General features: G+C 41.4%; 2 protein-coding genes across 5 annotated transcripts; one reads left to right on the top strand and one right to left on the bottom strand.

Moving 5' to 3' along the window:
- Window positions 1-565: 565 nt before the first annotated feature.
- Window positions 566-8,151, top strand: LOC118115375. Of its 4 annotated transcripts, none has more exons than XM_035166483.2 (11): window positions 566-706; window positions 1,001-1,149; window positions 1,246-1,399; window positions 1,966-2,352; window positions 3,537-3,821; window positions 4,187-4,210; window positions 4,482-4,583; window positions 4,697-4,727; window positions 4,950-4,999; window positions 5,163-5,197; window positions 7,314-8,151. In XM_035166483.2, exons 1-11 carry the CDS (start codon window positions 628-630, stop codon window positions 7,395-7,397), a joined length of 1,380 nt encoding a protein of 459 aa, XP_035022374.2. In that variant the 5' UTR covers window positions 566-627; the 3' UTR covers window positions 7,398-8,151. The 4 variants fall into 4 exon arrangements, with proteins under 4 accessions (XP_035022374.2, XP_035022390.2, XP_035022384.2 ...); XM_035166499.2 differs by having other exon boundaries at window positions 4,482-4,578; XM_035166493.2 differs by having other exon boundaries at window positions 3,540-3,821.
- Window positions 8,152-13,263: 5,112 nt separating this feature from the next.
- Window positions 13,264-23,793, bottom strand: LOC118101348. The gene is made up of 4 exons (XM_035147025.2): window positions 23,632-23,793; window positions 18,417-20,883; window positions 16,525-16,598; window positions 13,264-14,840 (listed from the first exon to the last, which is right to left on the bottom strand). The coding sequence occupies exons 2-4, from the start codon at window positions 20,815-20,817 to the stop codon at window positions 14,745-14,747; spliced, it is 2,571 nt and encodes an 856-aa protein (XP_035002916.2). The 5' UTR covers window positions 20,818-20,883; window positions 23,632-23,793; the 3' UTR covers window positions 13,264-14,744.
- Window positions 23,794-25,067: the final 1,274 nt, after the last annotated feature.

Raw genomic sequence — 25,067 nt, forward strand, 5'->3', positions numbered from 1 at the left:
CAAATACAAAACTTCCATTGTGACCGGATGTCTGTAATCATCAGGTAGAAGCTATTTTTTAACATAAGGGCCTGCTTGACTCATAACAGTTAAAACCTTTGTAGTATCAGATCATTCATATTTCAAACATTTCCCCCTACTTTGACCGCGTCATAGAAAATGAAATCCTAAAATTGTACATGACATAATAATTTCAAGATATAAATAGACGTTATGTAAAAGGTTAAAATCCTCCTAAAGATGAATTACAGCATAAAGTAATTTCACAAAAAAATGATAGAACATGACAGAACAGAACATCCAAACTGTTTATCATCAAGCACATAACATCCTAACAACATCGTGGACATTACTGACATTTCCATGTTCCCATTAAACATGCTGACACGGGGATATTTTTCATATGTTGTCTAGCGAGCTGCTATTTATTCTCATAACTACACATCCGACCAGCTGGCCCCAAAAAGGAAGTGTGTTTACAGGGTTGACTTCCCCCATCGCTCTGTCTCCAAGAGGATGTAATAGAGAGAGAGAGAGAGAGAGAGAGAGAGAGAGAGAGAGAGAGAGAGAGAGGACCACGCGTTCTATCAAACTTCAGCCAGTCTTCTTCTTCTTATTGAGACAAAGATGCAGGTTGTTAGTCGGGGACGATCACTTTGGATTTACACTCTGATTTTCACTTCTCTACAACTTTGCCTCACAGAGGGTAAGAATCACACTTCAGGTGTTTCCACAAACAATCTTGACATCATTCCTTATTTGGTCTAGAAATTAGAGAAAATATTTGGTATAAAATATATAAGCATTAAAACAAACACTAATATTGGAATAACAGGCTACTTCTTTATTTAGAATTTTCATTTTCCAGTTAAATTTTCTCCTCAGCTGCTGACTCACCAGTTTTGCGAGAAAGTTTTCCTGCTGCTCATCTAAAATCCAATTTGTGACACTCATCTGACCCCTGCCGTATGTTTTACACCTTTCTCTATCCCGTCTGTAGGACAACTTTCTACTGCCAGTCCCTGTCTCCCTCCTCCACCTCCTGCCCTGGACATCTATGTGAGGTCAAAGGACACGGTGGTCCTGACCTGCAAGGTCCCAGAGGGCCATCATGGGGTTTTCTTCCTGCTATACAGATTCAGAGAGAAGGTAACTTGATTTGTGTGTGTGTGTGTGTGTGTGTGTGTTGTTATCACTGGGCTCCTGTTGTTTTATTTCCCCCTTTACTTCATTTCCTTCTTGTAGGTAGACTCTCAGGACCTGCAGTCCGGTGCTGGGGAGGCTCAGTTCACCCTCAAAGTAAAGGAGGAGGATTTGGGACTGTTCTGCTGTCTGTTCAGGGACCGTAGAGGCTGCTACAGCGCATTCAGTCCTTATTTGAAGCTGGAGCACCAAAACGGTTTGTGTGTCTTTAATTTCTTGACAGCATTTAAAAAAAGTTATCTCTCGATTGCCTACACGTCAACCTGCACACATTTCATAATTACATTATAAGAGAACATACCACGCAAATGATATATAATGTCTGAAGTCTGTACCTACATTTTGGAAACATAGAACAAAGGGATTTCAGTTGATCTGTTCAATATGCACAAGGTCATGATTTCGACATGTGGTTTTGAATAATAAACACTCCCATCCGCTCTCTAACCTCCACAGAGAACCACAACCTGCAGGTGCTTTCTGCTCTCTTATTGTCTCGGCTCTGTGGGTGTGTGTAGAAGTAGCTACATCCTGCGCTTCATATAGAAACCACACACACACACACACACACACACACTCACCCAAGCACATCAAACACAATGTGTACTGGCTTGTAGAGCTGACGGTTACAGAGGGAGGTCTGGTTAGCAACTGTGGCAAACCAGCATTGTTCTACGTTTTACACGAATTTGGTGCAGAGTGATGATCCGTGTCAGTATAGATAACTGTCTCCTCTTCTTCTCCCTTTATGTATTTCTCCAGAAGATCCCCCCACCCGCACCATACCCACTTTCCCTCCTCCAGTCCTGTCTGTGGAGCCGTCCAGTGGTGTGGTCAAATGTGGGGATGTGCTCTCCTTCAGCTGCTCCATCCCTGACCTCCCACCTCAGTCTCAGGCCCGGTTGGGCCACACCAGTGCATCAGTGGCCTTCCTTTTGCTGAGGACTTCCGAGTCACTGGGGTCAACACCTGTTATCCTGCAGCCTCGGTCCGGTCTGGTGTCCAGCTCCGAACCTCAGGCAGGAGTGTTTACTGTGGGGCCAGTGAAGGGAGGAGAGGACGGAGAGTACACCTGCTTCTACCAGGTCACCAGAAAAAGGCGGATAATGAATTCTACTGTGAGCAACGTGGTTCAGGTCACTGTCACAGGTGAGAATGGACCAGATAGCCTTTAAATAATAAGACCAAGAAACTCTGAAACAGTCCCTGTATATGTTCCCAGTGATAGGTCACTGATGTTCTTTAAATCTTGACCAGAAAAATCTTGATTGATCGAACACCATCTTAATATTTTCTGAGATGATTATTTTTTTCGGGGCGGCACCTTAAAAATATATTTATCCATAAGTCAATGTATTTATTGCTATTATTATATCTTATGATGGATTAATTACTGTTATAAAGGAAAATGTGCACAGTGATCATTGATTGGCGCAGGTCAACAGAATTTGAGGGCAGTTAGTACAGAGGCGGAGACAATGTCAGTATAGGGCAACATTTAAAGATAATTTTCATTATCTATTAATCTGCGATCATTAATCGATCAATCATTTGTTCAATAAAATGTCAAAGAATTATTGGTTTAATTTTCATTTTGACCCAGAAATGTATTGATGTAGAGATTTCATCAACAGGAGCCAAGTACAGAAAATAAACAAATCACTAAAAGAAAACCAAGAAAACACAAATAAGAAAAAGCTAAATTAGCAAAATAGCAAATTCATGAGCAAAAAGTAGAAGCCTTAGGTATAAATACAGTACATGGAAATTGATTTAAACCAAATTAACCAACTAAAACAAGAGCGGCTGGAGGTAGACTGAGGTGATACAAAAAATTCAATTGCCCGAAGGATAAAAATTAGTTGAGCTTTAGAGTTATCTATATTATATTCAATTTTCATGATGAGCTCAGTAAAAGCAGTAATTTGAGCATGTTCGATGAGACTTTAAAAGACAGCAGTGAGGTGATGTAAGGGCCAAATACCATCAAGGGTCTGATATCTAAATAAAACACAATGTGAATTTGACCTAACAGAGAGAGAGGTCCATACTGAAAGCTGCCCACCATCATAAAGTCACAAATCCCAAGTTGACATGAATAGATTTTTTTGTTCAACCATTGGTCCTAAAACCCCAAAATATAAAATGTCATGATGTATTAAAAGATCAATAAATTACTTAAATTAACTAATACATTATCATAATTGTTGCAGACTAATTGTCTGTGCATCAACTAATTGATTAATCGATCAATTGTTTGAGCTAACTGTGACTATTCATCCCATGAACATATTTGTTAAATAATGACTTGTCTCCTCTGGTTTTATCTGCAGCAGACGTGCTCCCACTGCCCACTCTTGTTCTCCACCAGCAGACGGACGTTTGGCATCTGCTCTGCACGGGGTCTCCTGCGTACCCCGGTGCTGTGTTCTCCCTCTACCTGGCAGACAATGAGCTTCCTGTCGCCACACACCACACCAAAGTGATCCAGCACCAGGCGTCTTTCCCAGTGCCTGTCCAAGACCCTCTAGTGGTTCTGTACCAGTGCCAGTACAGTGTCTTTCTGGGAAAGACATGGAGCAACTCCCAACGCAGTCGCCCTTTATCTGTAATCAAAGGTAAAGATTAATACTTGTATTGTTTATGTTATTTAGAAGCAAATTGGCCTTCCTTACGCAGGTCACTGGTATGTGTTACTTATTTTACTCTCTTTTAAAGTGGAACAATAGAAGTAATAATCATCATACTATGGACATTTTGACATTTTCCATTATTCAAGCACTTTTCCGTAATAAAAACACATTTTAACAACATTTCAACATGTTTGATAAACAATTCATGCAATAGAGGGTTAATCTATGTTTTTGTCTGTCAATGACCGTGTTGCCGCTATTTTTGGCCATGTCTCCCTCGTAAAGAAGAGTTTTTAATCTCAATGGGACAAACCTGATAATAAATACATATTTTCTCATATATATTTCAGGGGTTCCACCTCCTTCATCACCAGGTAGGCGAACAGTAGCATTCCATTACTTCATATGTGGTTTCATCTTTTGTTAATTCTGAGTGGCAGGAAGCAAAAGCTGAACAGATTAACCAGATTCTGTAGAATTAGGATGTATCTCTGCTGTCTGTGGCGCGAGGGGAATTAATTTCTCACCACTTTAAGTATGAATCATACACTTCCACCACAGTGCTCCTTAATAAAAAAAAATGCTTTTATATTTTTCACAGTCCTCTTTGTGTGTCTAGCATTAATGGCTGTGTGACGCCTGCAGGTTTGTCAGGTGTGGACTGGCCGATGGTGCTGGGATCTTTCTCTGCTGTGGTGTTGTTCCTCTGCTCCGTAGTTCTGGTGGTTGTGGTCGCACACAGGAAAGGTTATTTCTCACATGAATCTTTGCTTTGTCAATGATTTCGTTTTTGCTCTTGTGTACATCTTCCTTTGTGAGACACATGATTTCCACTCTCACTTCTCTTTTTAATTAAACAGTAAAAGCAGCAGCGGAGAAAAAGAAGACAAGGTAAATATTTGTCCTTTTAAATCTTTAAACATGTTACACCATAAGAAGATCACTGTACTTATATTTTCTTCTAATTAAGTTTAATTTCTCAAACAGCCCTGACAGCTATGATATATAAGATGCATATATATATATTCTTGTGCAGACTGAAACTCAATTTCCCTGCGGGATCAAATATTTTTGATCCTGTTTATTCAGTATTTTGGTTTTGACTTGTTTCAGAGAGGAGGCACAGTTCTGGACTCGAGTTCACGCCAAGGATCACGTGGTTGGTGAGTTTTTCTATTCTTCAGAAACACATTTCCTCCTCAGAAATGAATAGTTGCTCAATTCCTCTATTTATCCACATTCCTTTTATTTCACAAGTTCTTGAAATGTATCACAAACTGATACAACTGGCTGATTGTAACTCTGCCTTATTCTTTTTTTTTAAAGACCTTACACTCAGAAGGTCAAGCTTCACCTCTCAGGTAAATATAAACAGAGGCACGGATCTTCTCCATTTGATTAAAAGAAAATCTCGGATGAATTATCAGCTATGGGTTCAAATTGAAATAACTTACTTTTACTTTCCTTCCTCATATCGAAGTTTTTGTATCAGTATTTTTGAAGTACACGCCCAAAACTTTGCAGGAGCAAACTTCATCCGGACACAGAAATAAGACCATGTGCAGTTTTCTGACATTAGTGCGCCTCTTTGCGTTGGTATGTTTGGTATTTCTGCAGCCTCCGTGTTTCTCCTCTGGATTCTCTGTGACAAACAACTGTAAACGTTCCTGATCCCCTTGCTGTAAACAAACATGCACATGCATACACTCCCATTCATGCACACACATTTCGCATCACCAAACACACTGTCAACTGAAACCCTCACATACTCCTTATTAGTGCTGCAGAGTTTGAGTTCATCTCAATTTCTTTTTTATCACGTTCACTAATTAGCTCGATGACGGCCTCTCGGACCAAAGGCTCTTTGCTGACTCTCATTTTCTCCTTGTGCTCTGTCACTGAACAGCCACTATAGAGGATAGGACACTGACACAAAGACTAACCGGCAAAATGAATACATAAAAACCAGATGTTTTGCCAGTTATTCTTAATTTTAATGTGTATAAAAATGTTTATTGTGGTTAGCAGAATATAAATCTGAAAGACAGAGTTAGAAACAGCATCCAAGGACTAATCAACTCAAGGAGCAAAGATCAGATATAGTGACCTGAGAAATTGCACATATATTCTGAACTGTGGCAGCGTGGGAAAGCAGAACTGGCAGATTAAATTAGAACAGGAGGCCAACAGACAAAAAAAGTCAGCCACAGAGGAATAAAGAATGTCGGAGAATAGATCATCTCTGGGGCTGATATTGTAGCAATATAGTTTGTGTGTGTAACTGCATCTGAATCTGTGTGAGATCGGTGAATGTGTAAAAGAATCTGCAAACGCGTGCTGAGATTTGCGAATGCATACGGGATTCTGCAGATGGGTTTTCAGACTTTCTGTGTGCCTAATCAGATTTGTAACAATCTTTCTCAATAATCTGTAAATGTGTAATGAGGTTTGCAGTTTAATACACGTGCAGACAAATCTTTTTGCCCCAAGAGCTGCAATCACAGACAGGTCATCAGTTTATACCTCTTTGTTTTTCACATGATTTTTGAAAAACATCAGTATTTATATCGCACTTTTCTCATCTCGAAGTCATCTCTTTACAGTAGAGTTTCCTCATTCACCCATTCACATCACACATCACTCCTACACAGCCAGCACAGCTGTCAGGGGCAATTTGGGTTTCCAGTATCTTGCCCAAGAACACTACGGCCGGAGGCATCTCTGAGCCACAGCCACACCGTATCCACCGTATTCACAATATGTATATTTGATTTAACCTGAACTGAGGCAGAGCAATTGAGGCAAACATATTTTGTCACTCTTTGCACAGGGAAGTGGAGCAAAAATCCCCGGTAAAACCACCTAGTGCGAGGCCCGTCAAGAGTTGTAACTTGTCTGTATTTCCAGTTCTAGGAACTAAACACTTTGCATTTACAGAAATTAATGACTATGTTCGCTTTTAAATATTTATCTACACATTCACAGATCTGAGCATAAATCTGCAGATTTGTCAACACTACATTTGCAAACCACATTACACTTTTACCCACTCCAAGGTTCTGTATACACATTTCCAGATTCCTATACACACACATATACAAACACACACATGCGTGTCTGTCTATAGTTGTGAGGACACCCATTGACATAATGCATTCCCTAGCCCCTTACCCTAACCCTAACCAGCACAACTAAATGCCTTAACCCTAACCCTTACCTTAACCCCCAAACAGCCAATTTAATTAGTGAGGACCAGCCAAAATGTCCTCAAAACGTCAAAATGTCCTCACACACACCCACACACACATTGCTATAATATTGACTCCATACCAATGCAGATAATATGCATGTTGTGTATTTATAGCTAGGTAGGATTCTGTGCCACAGGCAAAGCAATGGTAGGACATGAACTGTGCCAAAGGAAATGTCAAGCTGAGGTCTTTCAGAGCTTCTCTGTGTGTGTTTATTTATTTGCAGGAATGTATCAATGGCGACACTGCGACCGCCTCCAGATCTCCGTTATGGAACTCTCTCTCCACGTTCACAAGCCCGACCCATTAGAGATGTTTGTTATGTTTGTAATCTCTCCCTGTGTGTGCGTGTGTGTGTGTTTGGTTTATACTTTATCGTAGGTGATCAGGGTAACATCAGTTGTCGTTACACAGCGGGACAGGAAGAGCTGTTTCCTCAGTTCCTGTTTCATGTGCAGCAGTAAAATTGTACAATTTGTCAGGATGGGATGTTTGATCTTACACGTAAACTAAGCAAGTGGATTTAAATACAGATTTTTATTTTTTACTACTGTTATTATTATTGTTTGTATGTGGGATCTGTGCTTGTGAATAACTTATATGAAACTTTTGTGATTATTATTGACCTTGGACAAAGCAGCTAACTGAACAATCTCTGGAGCTTTCAGCTACATCACATGATCTTCATCGGGAGATGGAGTTGTCCACATGTCATGAAGTTTAATTTTGAAATGTGAAGGTTTATGAAATGATCCAGCAGTGTGAAATGATCTAACTGTTTTGGCCTAACTAAACTGCTTCATAGTGCTTTTGCAGATTTGCAAATAATTCCAGCAACATTAGGTGATGTCTGTACCCCTTTTAACTACATGTTTTTTTTGCAGTTATTAAAGTTTATTTATACAGCAGTTTAGATTGCAAAGTGCTTTGCATGGAAAAACTAAACTCCAAATAAATATACACATGCAAACAAATTACTCAAATTTTAAAATCTGCAGAAAAAAAATTGAAATCAGCAAATCAAGTTGACGTTTCAATAAAAATGTGTTCATTCTGATAACTAACAATTTAACCTGTGATTCAATGTAAAGCCAACACTTACCAACACTTTAGTTCGGTAAAGAGTAGGTTAGTCAGTCTCAAGTTTAAGATCTTTATTTCTTAATTCATGAATTTGAATCATGAATTTAGTTTACAGAGTTATTTAGATGCTTTATGCCTGCCCTGAATTACTGTGAACAACTTGTCTTGGTGGTGGTCGTTACGCGTCCTTTCATCCTCGTGCCTCTGATGTGTCCGATGATCTTCTCGGATCAAAATCAAAACAATGCAGACAGACTTCTACACTTCCTGTGCACGCCTGATGAAACACACTTGAGTCACATGCAGCTTTGTATTGGGAAACAATGCTCTTTTGCTGATTGTGACTGTTGGCATAAACAAAGGCTGTTACTCCACTTAAGGCTTGACACAATTACAAAACAATCCCATTCATTATGGAATGGATTTTCAATGTGGATATGACACGCTAAGTTGACTTATTAGAGCTTTAGTTAGCGTGAGAAGGAAATTCAGAGTTGTGATTGGCTGCTGTAAAATAACATGTGACTTAAATTGAACTAGGGTTAGGGTTAGGGTTAGAGATTCGATTAAATCCCTTAGTAAAATATAGTCAAATTTTGAGTTTTCTAGATTTTTTTCTCTCTATAGTGTGCTTTAATGAAGTTATTGAAAACCCTTTAGATAAAAATTCATGTTCAGAAATTGTTTTAAAGAGTTTAATAATATTGCAAATCAGGCAGGAGAGAAAACAACAAACCATTCATTCATAAACTGGGGCCTGCAGTTTTACTAAATACTCTGCAGAGGGCACCATTTATATTTCATCTGAACGTCACAAACACACCTGCGGTACAGAACAGCAGGAAGGGGGGTTGTGCACCAGGCTCCTTTATAAAGACAGAACAGGTCCTGTGTTCTGTGGAACAACATGACTCAGATGTACATGAAGACGCTGGTGAATGAGCTGTAAAATGTAAAAAAAAAAAAAGAAGAAATAGAGGAAAAGGCAGCAGAGAAGTGCAGCAGGTGCAGATATAAAGTTTGAGCTGTTATATCTGTTTTTATAATCTAAATAAGTGTGCTCAGACCTTAGTGCTATGTGAAAGTTAGTGGACTCACATGGGTGATATAATCGTTTTATGGTGGACAACAACTCAGCAGAGAAGGCTTGGCTCTGCCCTTCAGGAAGCAGCAGAAAGCCAACTCTGTATTAGTTCAGGGTTTTATTACACTTTACTGGCCTTTATAGCAGTTTTGTATCAGCGGCACACACACATGCAGGGAAAGTATTTATTCTCTTTTTGTTTATGGAGACAAAAAAAAAACTGATGATCTATGAATTTAAGTTTGTTTGGTTTGTGTTGCTCTTATTCTCCTGCGAGTCACAGCGTACTCCACATGCACACACAGTGAAGACATTCAGCTCCAGATAACAGCATCAGGCAGATTTGTTTGAATATGAGGCAGAGTTTCGAGGCCTCTGACATGTGACCTCATCGCGCTGACTAACGCAGGTGGCACCTCGGTTTGCACGCTCAGCACGCTGGCCTCGCCCCGTGTGCCTCTCCACATGCGTCAGGTGAATAATAAATGACATTTGCAATCTCGGAACTCACGATAATTGCCCTTTTAATGCCACCGCACGCTGAGTCTCCATTAGCTAAAGGAGTGTACAGGGAGAACAAATGTGACGTCGTGTGTTGGAATCAAAGCTTTTCTTGTGCGCGCCCTGAAAGTGTCGACTGCAGGTTTGTGGTCATATAATTAAATTTAATCTGATGCAATGCCCTTCATTAATTTAGTAAGTCAGGATTTAGGCGAGGATTTAGGGCAGCAACACATTCCACGTGATTGTCTTCAACAGACTGTGGCGAAGACGAACGCTGTGGCTTTCTTCAGGTTTCTGTTCTTTGCAGATACATTAGATTGAGGCCTTCCCACAGCCGAGGGTTCTCCCCTCTCTGTCGGTGGCTTGAAGAATGATTCATATTTCAAAGAAAAGAGCAAATATGAATCATTGGGTGTGATATTTTTCAGGCAATTATACACAAGCACAGTATTTAAAAGGGTTTTTAACCTTTTGGTATGTTTCACCAACTGATTGCAAGCCACCGACTGTTCGTGGCTAAACACTAACGACAGCATGCGAGAAAACCCTCCATAAAGAGTTTTATTTTTAGTATCCAGAGTCGTTTTTAAAATAACCAGATAAACCCGGGCTTGTAGCTGTTTTTCAAACAAAGACGTTGCATTATTCAGTTTAATAAACAATAAATTCACTTGAACAGGAATAATAGGTGTTGTGACAGTGTCCATATATAACCTGGCTAAACAATGACAGCCTGGAAGTACCTCCAGGTGTAATCACTGACAGTACTGACTTACAGACAAAACCTCCATTTCAAGAAGTTGGAAGATAATGGAATCTTAGTTTGAAAAAGCATATATCATGACAACAAGATGTTTCTTCATTATAATTAGCATCAGAGCACAAAGTTATTTTTAGCAAACATTTGATATACTGATAAAATCGAGGGTCTGTTTTGTAGTGAAGCAGAAGAGGGATTAAATGGCAGAACTCAAGCAGAAGTACATTGAAATGATACTAAATTAAAGTGCATGAGTGAATATTCTTTGTTATATTTCTATTTTATTAGATCTGGTGTATATCAGTCCCTTTTTTTAATCAAGCTACATGAATTATTCTCTGAGAAATCAAAGAAAATCTTGACATTTTTCCCCCCAGATCCTTATCGCAACCCTCAAGTTTCATGGTAATTCATAACCTCATAACCTCAAATATAATCAGATCTTAAAAGTAGGCCTACATGCCGCCGACACCCCCCCACACACACATATGCAAACACACTTCTGCTCTTACTGTTGTCCTCTTGACAAAGGCAGGAGCGGCTAATCCTCCAAATAGCGACTGTCTGCCGTGCTGCTGATTCGATGACTTGGAGCCAGCAGGACTTTGGGAGACACTGATAATGAAACATGATGCAAATGAGTCTGGCGCAGCAGGTGACGGACATGTGTGAGGGTGAATTATTGGGTTCACCACATCTGAACAGCGGCCAGATTAGACATCATGGTGAGAGACGGAACCTGGAAGAAGTGCCGTTTTCTGGTGGGTTGCCATGCTAGCGTGAGAATAAAAATAATAATCTCTGATCTCTATCCAAGCAACCAAACAGAAACAAGTATCCAGATTCTCAGTGCCAAGCTTTGATCTTTTAACAAGTGTATGTAATTTGCTCTATTAAATTTTCATTTGTTCTCAGACTATTCATCAGTCTAATGCCAAAGCCTTTAGGTGTGGTGCCATCAGGTTTGGCGACATGGCACAATGAGGGACGTGGCTTTGTGAGGAACAAAGTTTATTAATAATTTTGAACAATTAAGTTGCTTCAGCGCCACCACTGTCATAATGTCACTGGGCTGCGTCCACTCAGAATGAGGTGATGAATTATTCACAGGAGATTGGGAGGTCACTAAAGCGTGATCTCACCCTCCCACACACACACACACACACACACACACACACACACACACACACACACACACACACACACACACACACACACACACACACACACACACACACACACAAAGGTCCACAGGGACAGTGTGAGGGGTCCAGATAAAGACCGGTAGGTAGTGAGGCAGGTAGTAACTGTTCAGAGGATCTGTGACATTTACGTGATGTATTTACATCCTGTTGGTTTTATCCTGTAAATGAAGATGCACAAGAAGTCTCCACTTCCTCCAGCTATCCAGAAATGAAGCCAAAATATCCCAAATGTGAACACTGCCAAGTAGGACCAAGGTCGTCTTTGGGAGCCAGTTATAGTAGCAGTAGCGATTGGGGATACATGTGTTTGACCAATCGGAGCTTTCAAACAGGACTTTTCACCCAAATTTTATGATGTCAAATAACTAATTAAAACCAAACTTATTCAAAAGAACGAGCACAACATACATCAGTGTGATCAAAAATGACAGAAACCATCTTTGAGTAAAAAACAGTTTGTGTATTTTTGTATTTTGACTCTTCAGTCTAGCCAATGTCCCATCTGCTAACATGGAGGAGGTGGGATTTATGATCTATGCTGCAGCCAACCTCCAGGGGTCGATCGAGATGCTTTGGCTTCACTTATAGGGAGCAGTCAACAGTCTATGTTTTATCAGCTCAAAGAGATGAATTATTACCACAACGATAAATGTTGAGTTCGGGCTCCTGGAGACCCTGGATCCTCTTTAAAAGCTCAAACAACATCCAGCACTAAGTGATTTATGGCTTTGGTATTTCATGGGCTAATTTTTTCGGATATGCCTCTGAACAAAAAATTGTATTGAGGACATGTTTGAAAAGCCACAGAAAACGGCAAATTACCTTTCAGGTGTCAGAGACCCCAGCTGTGAAACAGGATTAAATACAATGAGCTTTTGAATGCTTTTTATGTGAGAGAGGTGTTAATAGCTCCTTTAACATAGCATTACACCACCTAAAAAGACTTATTTAGAATTAAACACCAGTATTTTGGAGCTCCTGTGGCACAGGAGAAATAGCGAGTTTGTCCGCTAACTGGTTTGAACCCTTACTCCTCCTGGGCAAGACACTGAAGAGGTGGTGTATGAATGTGTGTGAATGGATGAATGTGATTTGTACTGTAAAGTGCTTTGAGTGGTCCATAAGACTAGATGAGTGCTATATAAATACAGTCAATTTGCCATATAGTCCATTTAAGAGGTCCATCGGGGAGTTAGTCCTCTCCCTGAGCCTCTTCAGCAATAAAAGGAACATATTTCCACTTTTTGTTTATAAATAGTCCACAGAACAATATATTTGGTAAATTTAAAATGCTTTATGGTCATTTCCATATTTTGTCACCTCATCAAATGTTTAAGGTTGATTTGTGGCAAGAGCAAAAGTTACCACTTCAGTACTTTCCTGAAAATTTTAATGATGTGGAGTAAAATAAAAATAAATTATTTGCAGTGGGTGGTGTGGGACACCAAATCCTGAAAGCAAACGAAAAAACAATAAAACCATCCGCAGGAGAAACTGAGGACAATTTGTTCACAGTTACAGAAATTACTCAGCTTCAGAGTGGCCAACAATTTTAATCTTGTTTTATTATAATAGTAGAATAACACTGAACATATTAACTTTGTATAAATAAATACAGGGGATAGTTTTTTATATGTGTATCAATCCATTCCATTCCAAAGTACTTCATTTATTGCACCATGTTAGATATCCTACAGCAGAGCAGCTATTCAACATTAGATTTGTGTTGTATGGTATTAATCAGATCTGCAATCCAGCAGAATGTTTCCTCATTACACTTTGATCCAGCTTTAAGTTGTGAGGCATGAAATAACAGAAGGAGGAGCTGTTGATACTAAGACCTGTGCAGTATCTGCACCGAGTTACCAGTTTATTCTGAAAAGACAAAGTGATCAAATAGAAAAAAACAACCGTAAAACTAAAGTTAGTTTTTATTTTCATGGCTGTGGTTAATTTAATTGTTACCTCCGCCAAGTTATGTTTTTGTCTCCATTTGTTTGTTTGTTAGCAGGATTACACAAAAACTACATAATCCATTTCTATGACATTTTGTGGGGACCAATCCATTACGTTTTCTTTATCATTGCGAGATTGGGTGTTTTTAATTGGTGTTTGTTAATTTCTCTGAGAATAATTCATGAATCATGTTTAGGGGAACGATATATACAAGTTTGTGCAATTTGGTGCAGATCCAAATAAAAATCCAGATCTAGTGAATTTAAATGTGGTTTCATAAGGGGACTTGACAAAGGTCTACACTTTACTGAGTGCCATTAGTTGAGAGTTGTTACACTCTCCCTCTTCATATATTTACTTATATCTGAAAGATATCTAGTTAATTCAGTTAATTCAACCACACAGCTATAACGCAACCTCCTCAATTACAGCAAAGTTGAACCAACAACAGACAAACAAATGTCAATAAAAAATAATAAAAAGCACAGAGGTCGGATTTATTATATGGCTAATACACAAGTGTAATAAACTGGTAACTCAGAGAACCACATCATTAATAAAAGCACAAAACTGTGAATGACAAATTGTTTTATCAAGCTCTTTTCAGCATTATTATTCAAAAACTCCAATGGTTAAGAAGTTCATTAAAATCTCATTCTTACTACATTTACATTTTTCTTTTCTTTTCTGCAGTGCAGTATTATTATTATTTTTCTTCCCATTTTAAGTTCATTAGTCTCAGAGTTTCCAGCACTAAAAGGAGGCAGAGTGCTTATCCACTAATAGGTGGCCCTCCTTCCTCCTTGTCCTCTCCTCCTTGCTGGTTTTTCAGGCTGCCACCACCGATCCTTCCCCGTGCTCCCAATCCTCCCGACCCCCTTTCAATCCCAAATCCCTGACCTCTTTCTGTCCCCCTCATTCTGTCTCTCTTTCCTCCTCTTCATCACCGCTCCCTCCTCTAGTCTGTTCCCGCTTTCCGTACAAGGCACTCCTCTTTTATCACAGCCTTTCAGCCCTCCTTTGTAAACCTTCCTCCCTCGTTCATTTGGCTCTGTCAGCGTCTCCTCAGTCGTCTCCCTCGTTGTGTCCGTTGACCAGGCCGGACTCCCAGCGCTGCACTAGAGGGCTCTTCTGTCTGGGGGTCCGGGGACTGCAGAGGACCTGGTTGTAAAGGGAGGGGAAATTTAGGGTCATATAGAAAACAAGGAAAAAGGGAGAGAAAAGATAAAAAGAGAAGGATGAATTTATTTCCCCCTTGAGGACATCTTTTTGGATGAGCATCATTAGCTGTGCAAGTCAGAGGGAGGTTAATGCAAATGTGATCCAAGGCCTCGCTCAGAACAACTGAGTCAACGACTGAGGCCAATTCCTGCTGCAATCCTCCGTTTATTTCTCAACTGTAATCAGGATCCAGGTCCGTGCTGAAAGCAGATGAGAAGGAGGAGGAGGGACCGGGAGAATCGCATGTGACAGTGAGCGGGGAGAGAGGGAGGGAAAAGAAATGTTGCTAATGTCAAGCCGAACCGTGCAGCTCAAACCCGGGATATCAAAGCCAGGCTGAATTAAACCCCAGGAACCACGGAGCGGCACTCAGCTCTAATCAGAGATAGCACAGTTTCAAAGAGATGTAAGACCCACGAGGCAGGTAACAAAAAATCAGTGGGATTGTTGATTGACTTTCGTCTTTAAGCACCATCGACTGCACACACACACACACACACAAACCATACACACACACACACACACCACGCACGCACACACACACACACACACACACACACACACACACACACACACACACACACTTTCGCTCTCAGTCTCAGGGTTGTTTGCCTTCTTCCCTTATCTTTAAAGATAAGCTCCTCGCTGTTTCTGTTTCTGTTCTGTATCAGATTATCAGATGTTTGTGGGCCACATTGGGTGTAGAGGAGATGCTGACATCTTCCTAAGAGCCTTTCTTCATTGGACCATTGGCCTTGTGAACGTTTTGTTTAAATCAGCTTCCTTTTTCTTAAACCCATAATCTGTATATAAAGATAAACAGCATGAGAGCTTCCCAAGAGAGAAGCAAAAGTGTCTCGATCGCCTCCTGGTGGCTGGTGGTTGAAAGATCAGAGATAGGCAAGGGACCAGAGTGTTCAAAGTGACCTGTCGAAGGAGGGGAGCTTCAGCCACTGTCCCCGCCTCCCAGGTCTCAAAATTAAACTTGATGAGCGAGCAAATGTCGGGCAGTGTTGAGCAGTTGCAAGCGTGTAGGAAAGGGCGAGTCCACTTTAGTAATATTTCAGTTTGGAAAGTCAAATGAAGATGTTTTACTGAATGCAAGACTTCAGTTTCCAGGGGTGGCACTATTGTGGTCACAATCACAACACAAACAATAGGCCATACAAGAATAATAGCAATCATCACTTCAATACAGGATTGGTAGTATACGGCTGATAAAGTACGTTATATAAGTTGTTACTTTTTAAACGCACTGGTATCGGATCGGTACTTGTTATCGGATAACACGCAAAGTCCAATTATCGGAATGGGTATCGGGAAGGGAAAATGTTGTTGCAACATCCAGTGGCGATGCATCGTCCATCTTTATATATAGTGTATGGTTGAACGTGATATTTAATTTACTTCCTGAACACAAGAGTTAGGGCTCAGGAAGGGCTCATGACTCAGAAAGGGGATTTGCCTACATTTACATGTCCTCTACCAAGTGAGCAAGACAGGTAGATGTCTGAGAAAAAAAACACTTGTTCTGTTCTCCCACTAGTCAAACCCTCAGAGCAAAGAGTAGCACAGAGGAAACAGCTCTGTCTACACTTTACTGCATCTGGATTTACGGGCTCACCTCTTGCTGAGTAGTCCTCCCCTCTTCAGCCTGGGGCGGCGGCCATATGCTCACCTTGCCAGCTGACTGTTGTGCTACAAAGGAGGAGAAAGAATAAAAGGTGGGTGAAGGCAGGTCTCACAATGAGGCAAAGGTGTTCCTGTATTTTGTTTCTGCTCCACACTGCGAGCAATAAAGCCTCCGTGAATCAAATTAGTCGCGAACACGGTGAAGCGGCGCAGAGAGATGAGAGGAGAGAGGCAGGGATGCAGAAGGAATTAGGTAGAGAATTCAGCTTTATTGAAAATGAACATGGTGAAATGGAAACAGAAAGCAGGTGCCAGAAATGAAGGACTGTAATTTAAAAAACAGGTTATACAACTCATTGAAAATGAGACAATATAAAACAATTCATTTCCCAACAATGAGTCATGTCCATTCAGTCCTGCAGTGACACACCCCTGTCGTTTCAGAAATGTCAAACATTTATTAAACTACAAAGACTAAAGACATTCTCATACAGTCACAAAGAAAAGGAAAAAAAAAACATGAGCAACATTTCCTGACAACACAACACACACAAACATGCAATCAAACAAAAATCAGCCACCCATCATGCTCCAAATGGGGCCACTGCTTTTAAAATGAACGTAATCAACACAAATAATTGTATATAAATATAATTGTTTAAATAAATGTACTTATTAGGTTGGTTTGTTCACCTTGAGTACACACTTTGAGTACAAGCATTTTTTCTTTCTCAACAGCTAAAGCAACTACTTAGCTTTTGTCCCGTCTACTTCCTTTGTCATTAATAATCTCACTGATTACATTGTTACCTCCACCGAGCAGATTATGTTTTTGGAGGGGTGGGGCACGATCAAAAACAGAACCCATTAATTCTGGTGTGGATCCAGATCAGTGGGATGCATCTTAATGAAGAAAACATATACATGTTTAAAGGACTGATATTTATAAATGTGTGCAATTTGGTGCAGATCCAAATAAAAGTCTGGATCTTATTGGGCCCTGGTGGAGGTATGGTCTCCACTTGGGGCCATCCGGATTTTTATATAGTTTATCTTATATATATTTATCTCCATTTCTCCAATAGTATTCTATTAATCCATTAGTAGTTGCAGTTTCTAAATGTATCTATTTCCTTTGGCTATTTCAAAGATTTATTCATATTTTTTCCTGACTAGCTGAACTGTCACTAAGGTGTTAAAGCTGACTCAACGTGTGGATATATTTGTTTAATCAGATTCTAATTTATGTATTTGATTTCACAAATATTTTTCCGCACACCCCCTGGCAACTGGGTAACAAGTACCCCTGGTTGTGAATCACTGCTGCACAGCACATGCACACAGTGGCAGCAAAGTTGAAACACAACCCAACCTCTCCGTAGGCTGCTGCACTGAGTATGACATATGTCTCTACACTAACTGTTTATCACCATAAGAACTTAAAAACAAGTTGCATGCACTTTCTGAATGCTGGATTTAGACTTCATCCCCAAAATTAGACTCAACCTTTGTTGCTGGCACAATAGTGCTGAGTTATGACTCGGGGGTTTTCATCCCCTCAGCTTTTGCAATTAATATGACAACGCTAGATGCTGCATTTATTGTGCAGCTACAGAGTCTCACAGCCCTCGGTGCAGAATTATTGCCGGTAACCACAAACTCTGGTTTAGAAAAATCTGTTCTGAGGTTTTCCACAGACCATGAGAAAAAATGAAATAGTGTGCTCACTGGGCTCTTTCAGGGAGGGTTTTCATCATCTCAGCGCAGATATAAAAAATTACACACACATCCATGCTCACAAGCTTCCACACACAAGCACGCTGTCTGTATGAGAATCAATTTGACACCTTTTACCCCTAAATCCATACTTGGTGCTTCACTCACCTGCTGAGGGTCCGTTCCTCCACCTGGGTGAGGAGTCAGGTATTTCAGGAACAGCTGGACCATTCAGAGAGGAGGAAGACATTGTGGGAATCGTTTCTCCTCCTACTTGTACAACCCCTGCTCCCCCATACAGACTCATCCTCTGCTTACGGAGCTCCTTCTCCCTCTCTTGAGCCTCCCGGATATCCTGCTCCACTTTGGCTACATTTGTCGAGGAGCGCAGCTTGAAAAAGGGATTATCCTTGAGGGCCACCTCCTCCTCCTCCTCCTCCTCCTTGATAATCCCACCACTTGTTCCTGTCCCTTGCGATGAGATGTTTGGATCTCCAGAGTCGACTGTGTCGACAGGCTCTGCCTCAAGTTTGGCATGGTACAGCTTCTGAGCTGGGACACTCAGGTTATTCTCTATGATGATGACCTGGTGATCCGTCTCCTTGGAGAACCCCATTACTGGAGGGGTTGAGTAGGTTGAATGCCTTCCTTTGGCTGAGTAAGGGCTCACTGGGGGACTTAGCAAGTCTGTGCTCTGTCTCCTCTCCACATACAAGGCTCCTATGGTGGATGTCTGTGACAAGGTATCCTCCTGGTTCTCCTCCAAGGTGGAAACGTCATTGGCTGAGGACCAGGACGTGGTTTTACTCCTGGTTGAGACAGACAAAGTCGAGTCACTGGGTTGCTGAAAGGCCTCAAAAATCTGTTTCTTTTCTTTGAGTTGGCGAACTGTGCCTTTGTCGTAGAAACCTGGAACTTTCCCAAGCTCGACCAGGTCCTGTTCTCTCTGGGTCTCCTCGTGGATCTCCTGCTGCATTTTTTTGCCTGCAAACTGCTTGTCTTTGCCTTGACACCTCTCGGACTTAATATTGAGCGGCTCAGAGAGAACGTTTTTTCTTAAAGGAATCTCCACGTACTCTGGAGAAGTGGGGGGATTTGGAAGTCCTCTGGACCTTCTCAGGCTGTGTTCACGCTCTATAGTACGTCGGATCTCACTCTCAATGGGAGTCTCTTTGGATGCTGGAGTCCCCGTGGAGATGGTGGTGTTGCCCCCCAAAGTGCTGCCTGGGGAGAAGTCCGCTGATACTCCACTGTCGCTCTGGCTGTCATCACAAAAGTCGCTCTCCATTCTGTCTTGTTTACTGTGTTTAAAATTCACACCTTGGACGCAATTTTCAGTCACGTATCGCTCTTGTCTTTGGACCGATCTTAACAGTCCTGTGCTGTGTTGCCCTTCTGCCCTGCTCCTGTCAGGTCCACTCTCGTTCTGCCCTTCCTCCTCACCTGTTTGCTTGCATTCTCCCTCTGTGCTTTCCCCCGCCCCGCTGTGCCTCACAGCTCCAATACACCCAGAGCCTTGAGAAGCTGCCCCACCCTGATTGGATGACTCCATGGCAACGGTCGACAAAGGTGGAGAGCTCTGGCCTTGCACCTGTTGTGTAGCTTCCTGGTTTGCTCTCTTGGGGACAAGTGCACTTTGGCGTAGAGGCAACAGCTCTTCCTGCTGTTTGGCTGAGGGAACTGCAGGCAGCGGTGATGTTGGGCCATCGGCATTGGAGTATGAGGGTTGGAGAAGCTTGCTTCTTATATCTAGTGTACTCCATTCCTGCTGGCGAGATGCAATATCCATGCTAACTTCCTCTTCTTCCTCACTTTCATCAGCAAAAGGAGGCGAGCGTACATCATCGGAGCTGTTACTGTCAGAGGAAGACTGCTGAGCAGACCCAGATATATTATTTTCAGGTTCACTGTTGTCAGAAGCATCAGGTGAAAAGTGCAGCTGTGTGTCATTCTCCTCCGCTGCCATATCATCTGCTGTCATCTCCTTGGATATTGACTCTACCTCTTGATAAACTAGTTCAGTGAGCTGAGTTGTCAGGGCCCATTCTTTATCAGGAGAAATTAGGTCTTCTGCAGGGTCCGAGATAATCTTAGCATCACTGATCCACTCAGAAACCTCGTCCGCTAGCCTGGAAAACCCCTCAGCCTCTAAGCATTCATCCGTTGATGAGGCAATGAGGAGAGGAGGCGGGGGTGGGAAAGCATCCTCACATACGTCAGCAGGATTTTCTGATTCCTCCTCAGCCTGTGATAATTCTGATACTTCCTCTGTCACAGCTTCTAGCTTTTCCCTGGTGGTTGTTGATTCTTGATTTTCCAATTCGGTTGCATCCCCTGTTTGAATTCCCGAGAGTGTTTGGTTCTCCTGCAGAGTTTGGCCTTGAGCTCCAGGCTCCAGGTCATCTATGTCCTCTTCGGGTTCTGCCCTGGGAGCTCTTTTCTCTTGCAGAGGGGAGCTGTGGAGGCCTACGGTGGAGCCCACTTCACCCTGGGCCCAGGACTCATTGACCTGCTTGTCTATTGAGTTGATGGGACCCTGCTCCTGCCAGGCCTCGGGTTTTGTTGCCATGGTGACAAATCTGGTAATGTAGTACTGTTTGGAGCGAGCAGGATGTTCGGCCTCCTGCCAGTTGGTCTGAATGAAGGCAGAGGGGGAGACGGAGAGGGGAGAGGGGAACAACAGGGTGATTATCGGAGATCCCATTATATCAGAACAGATTAAATGACTTGCTGTATAATATTTTTGGGGGAATGAATCATCAATTTGTCGTCACTGTAACATTTACTGTGGAATGGTTTTAAAATGTGTGCTATAGTGACATATTCATAGCTCATTCAACCTGTGTTGCAATCCTACAGCTGAAGACACATTTTAAAAGAAATTCCATTTGTATTTGCATGGCAGAATTTTCTCCCCTGCTTTTAGAATGGGAACTTTTTGCCATCAGAGGTTGCAATAATTAGTTTGCTACAGAAATGCATTTTGTTAGACTCATCCAAACACAGACGAGACACTAATTAATGGGAATTCTGATCAAACAAGTGGAGAAACACAACACATACAGATATGCAGGACACATGAGGTCACTAACTGGTTTAATGAGCATGAAAATGAGATGGTGTTGCCTTCACAGTCCTCACATCTCAACAAAATGAACCACATCTGCAGGATTTTAGTGTCATACAGTACTTTAATGGAAACAGAAGACAGTAACTCTAAATGAGTGGAGATATATCAGAAGCATGGTGTTAACACAACCAGTGTAGATACTTGGAAGGATCTCTGAGCACTGAAGCTGTTCTAATTTCTATGACACTTTGTGTCGTGTTTTTCTTTTAATCTGTCACCCATCCATGTGTTTGTGCAAAACGAATTGTGCACCGCATCTGGTGCAGGATTAGATTGGAGCAGCAAACATCCAGTTAGTGTGTAGTGCATTCATGTCCTATGTTTTCAATGGCAAACTGAGCGCGCTGTAGTCTGTTAATCTGTTACTAACGTGGTGCTTGGCTTTGGCTATAAGGAAGAGGGAGCAGCTACTCTCCTCCACTGTGCGATGTATAAAGTTTTCTGCTGAACAAACCTTCCTTTAATCAGCTTACAGGCTGGGTAATGGCTCAACACCACACAAACACACACACACACACCACACACACACACACACACACACACACACACACACACACACACACACACACACACAACACAATCTGATATAACAATAGGATAGGCCGCTGGGTATAGTGAAAAACTGAATAAAGTGGAGTCTGGCTACTCCAATACCTCTTATTTCTTTTACACACAGTTTCAACTTTGCCCAAAATAAATATAATCGTCCGCCCTACACACACACACACACACACACACACACACACACACACACACACACACACACACACACACACACACACACACACACACACACACACACAAACACTACTACTACTTGCCTAAAGCTAACCCTGATCCTAACCTAAGCCTAAACATAACCATAACCTAATTTTAAAACATGTATTCATCCCAAAATGTATTGATTAACATTATGGGGACTTGATTTTGGTCCCTATAATGTGACTGTGTAAACAGATTTAGGTCCCCACGACATGAGTAAATCCTGGACGACACACACACACACACACACACACACACACACACACACACACACACACACACACACACACACACACACACACACACACACAGAGACACACACACACACTGTGATCCTTGCCGTTGTGACTGATCATTAAGGGGAACGTAGATCACAGCACTGGGGATGACTAATCTCTGGAGAACTGGGACAGATAGGACAGATAGGTAGAGGCGTACAGTACATCAGAGAGATAATAAGAACTGGCAGCATGACATGGCAGGAAGAATGGGGAACACTTTGGTAATTATAGTGGCAGAGCTTGTAGATGCCGCAACAGAACAATGTGGCCTAATGTGGGTAAAGGATCGGAACAGTCTGTGAGTTATGACAGAGGCTGTTTACAAGCAACAATGGTTGGTTTGGGGAACCACTCACCAGCCACATACACTCACTGTCACTCACTGGCTTCACAACATTAAGTGTCATTGTCCTCGTTCTCCAAAGCAGGAGAATGAGGACTTTGTCACAGTAGGTTTAAACTCTGGTGAGCAAATCTGTGCTCAAACAGTTTTATTCGCCAACAGCTGCTAATTCTGCGGAAGAACCTGCTGAAAACAAACAAGATTAAATCAATTAATACAATGATCCTGCATCACCAAACAAATCCTTCATTTATATGGAGCCGCAGTAACGTAATCTGAGGGTAAACTCTGGTATGCACTAATACGATTGTTCTCTTAGGCACATTCGCATCAACAAACTAATGGCATTAAGTATCTAATATGATATGCTGCTTTGTCATATTTTCCTAAGATGCACAGAGTGAGGTTGCAGAATATAACCAAAGATTCTCCAACTCTCTGGGTAAGTTCAGTCAGGTTGCAGGGGATGCAAATTAAATCTCCATTACATAACAGTCTTGTGTTTCGCTCATTATCATCATTAAAAATACATCTAGGACAGGGCCTTACAAATACACTCGCCCTCTTTTTATGGGGTCAGCAGTGTCCTGAGGTAGTTTAGGATGTGAGGGCATTTGACACGAATGCAAATGAATGGGAATAAATGCAAAAAATTAATTAGAAAAAGTTATTTTCTGTTATCTATCGGACTTCTTTGCATATTTTACAGTCACTCACTTTGATTTGTGTTAGTCATTTCTGTGACAGTTGTGTTCTATTGCTGGTTGTTATTTAACTAATTGGTTTCATGTATGTATAGAAGACATTTCAAGCTCAACCAAAGTAGAGTAGTTCTCGCAGGAATCTTAAATACACAGTTGCACGTACCTGTTAACAAACGGCTTTGAAGATGCTCTCCGAGTGACAGGCACGCATTTCTGAAAATCTCTTGTTTCAGGACACCAGAGTTTAATGAACACAGGAGAAAATCTCTTTTTCCCTCACAGCTCCGGAGCCTCGCTGCCTGTATCTGCATCCCTGGTGCACACTTACACCCCCCAGTGCATAATATGCGCACGCCCCCTTTTTGAAACATTCACTAACACTTCTACAAGAATGGGCACGTGTGCATGCACAAACACGTGCGCTGGAGGCTTAGCCTATTGCCGTGGATTTGAAAATGTATAGTACTAATCCAATTAGTGAGCAACACATTAATTACACGCAGTGCAAGTGAATGAGAGAATGTACCAGAGGGATAAAAGGAGGTGGTGTGATTGTATCGCTGCACATTTTAATATTGTCCACTGAGATTACATGCTTTACACTTTTGATTTCATTAACTCTTTAGGTACAAATACAAACATCCGTGTTCAAACACAACCTTCACTCAGAGGTGGCATGTAACCAGGTACATGTATTTTGTCACCGTATATATTTTTCATGTATCTGTACTTCACCTAAGTAAATTTATTTTCAGGTACATCAGCAAATATCTGTACTTCCTCAATCACTGTATGTTTACAAAGCATTCTGTAATAACGAGATTGGCTCAGTGATCCAATCAGAGCGGACAGGTAACATGAGTCTCTGCCTCCTTCAACGAGCGAGGTGCATCTGCAGGAGCAGCATCACTGGTGAACAAACGCTAAACTGGATCGAAGAGGCTGAGGCTCAGGCAGAGGGGATCTCATAGAGCACACACCTACAACAGTCCTCTGGAACTCAATCAGGCTGCACCCAATCGCACACACTCCTAAAGATCAGTGCTCTAAATATGCCAGATTGTTTCTATCAAGATCCATGAATCTTTCTCTGGGAAAATGGCGAAAATGTTGAAAATCACTTGTAATGTTAAAGACAGTGACAAAATAAGATGTCCATATCCACACTAAAATTGGGTGGATGCTCAGGTGCATTAGGAAATTGGATACACCCTGCAAGTACTTTTACTTTTAATACTTCTAGTATAATCAAAAGTAGCGTCATATAATCAAATCTATTACGTTTGTGTTCTTGTTATATAACGATTCTTTTTTTTCTTCTCTTCAATATGGCCCCAAAACTCCATCGTACTTAAGTTTGTGTGGCTGCACTGACAAAACTTCGGAGGGTGTCAAGATAAAACAAGAGAATGTTTTTATTTCTTTTGGATTCAGCTTTTATTTTCAGTTTTGCAGGTGTCCGCATAGTAGAGAGAGAGAGAGAGAGAAAAACACAGATTGCTCAAACTGTCGGCTGTATTGCATCAGAGATACATGTCTTTTAAAACCACAACACAGAAACAAAACATAAATAGACATTCTGTACAAAGAAATCCCACC

Source organism: Hippoglossus stenolepis, chromosome 2 (assembly GCF_022539355.2).
Source record: "Hippoglossus stenolepis isolate QCI-W04-F060 chromosome 2, HSTE1.2, whole genome shotgun sequence".
NCBI lineage: Eukaryota > Metazoa > Chordata > Actinopteri > Pleuronectiformes > Pleuronectidae > Hippoglossus > Hippoglossus stenolepis.

Coding starts and splice junctions, on each gene's coding strand:
- LOC118115375 (XM_035166483.2), top strand. CDS start 628: ATGCAGGTTGTTAGTCGGGGACGATCACTTTGGATTTACACTCTGATT. Junction 1,400..1,965: donor GAAGCTGGAGCACCAAAACG/GTTTGTGTGTCT, acceptor GTATTTCTCCAG/AAGATCCCCCCACCCGCACC. Junction 5,000..5,162: donor CGCCAAGGATCACGTGGTTG/GTGAGTTTTTCT, acceptor TTTTTTTTAAAG/ACCTTACACTCAGAAGGTCA.
- LOC118101348 (XM_035147025.2), bottom strand. CDS start 20,817: ATGGCAACAAAACCCGAGGCCTGGCAGGAGCAGGGTCCCATCAACTCA. Junction 16,599..18,416: donor GAGGAACGGACCCTCAGCAG/GTGAGTGAAGCA, acceptor CCTCCTTTGTAG/CACAACAGTCAGCTGGCAAG. Junction 14,841..16,524: donor GGAGGACTACTCAGCAAGAG/GTGAGCCCGTAA, acceptor CTTTACAACCAG/GTCCTCTGCAGTCCCCGGAC.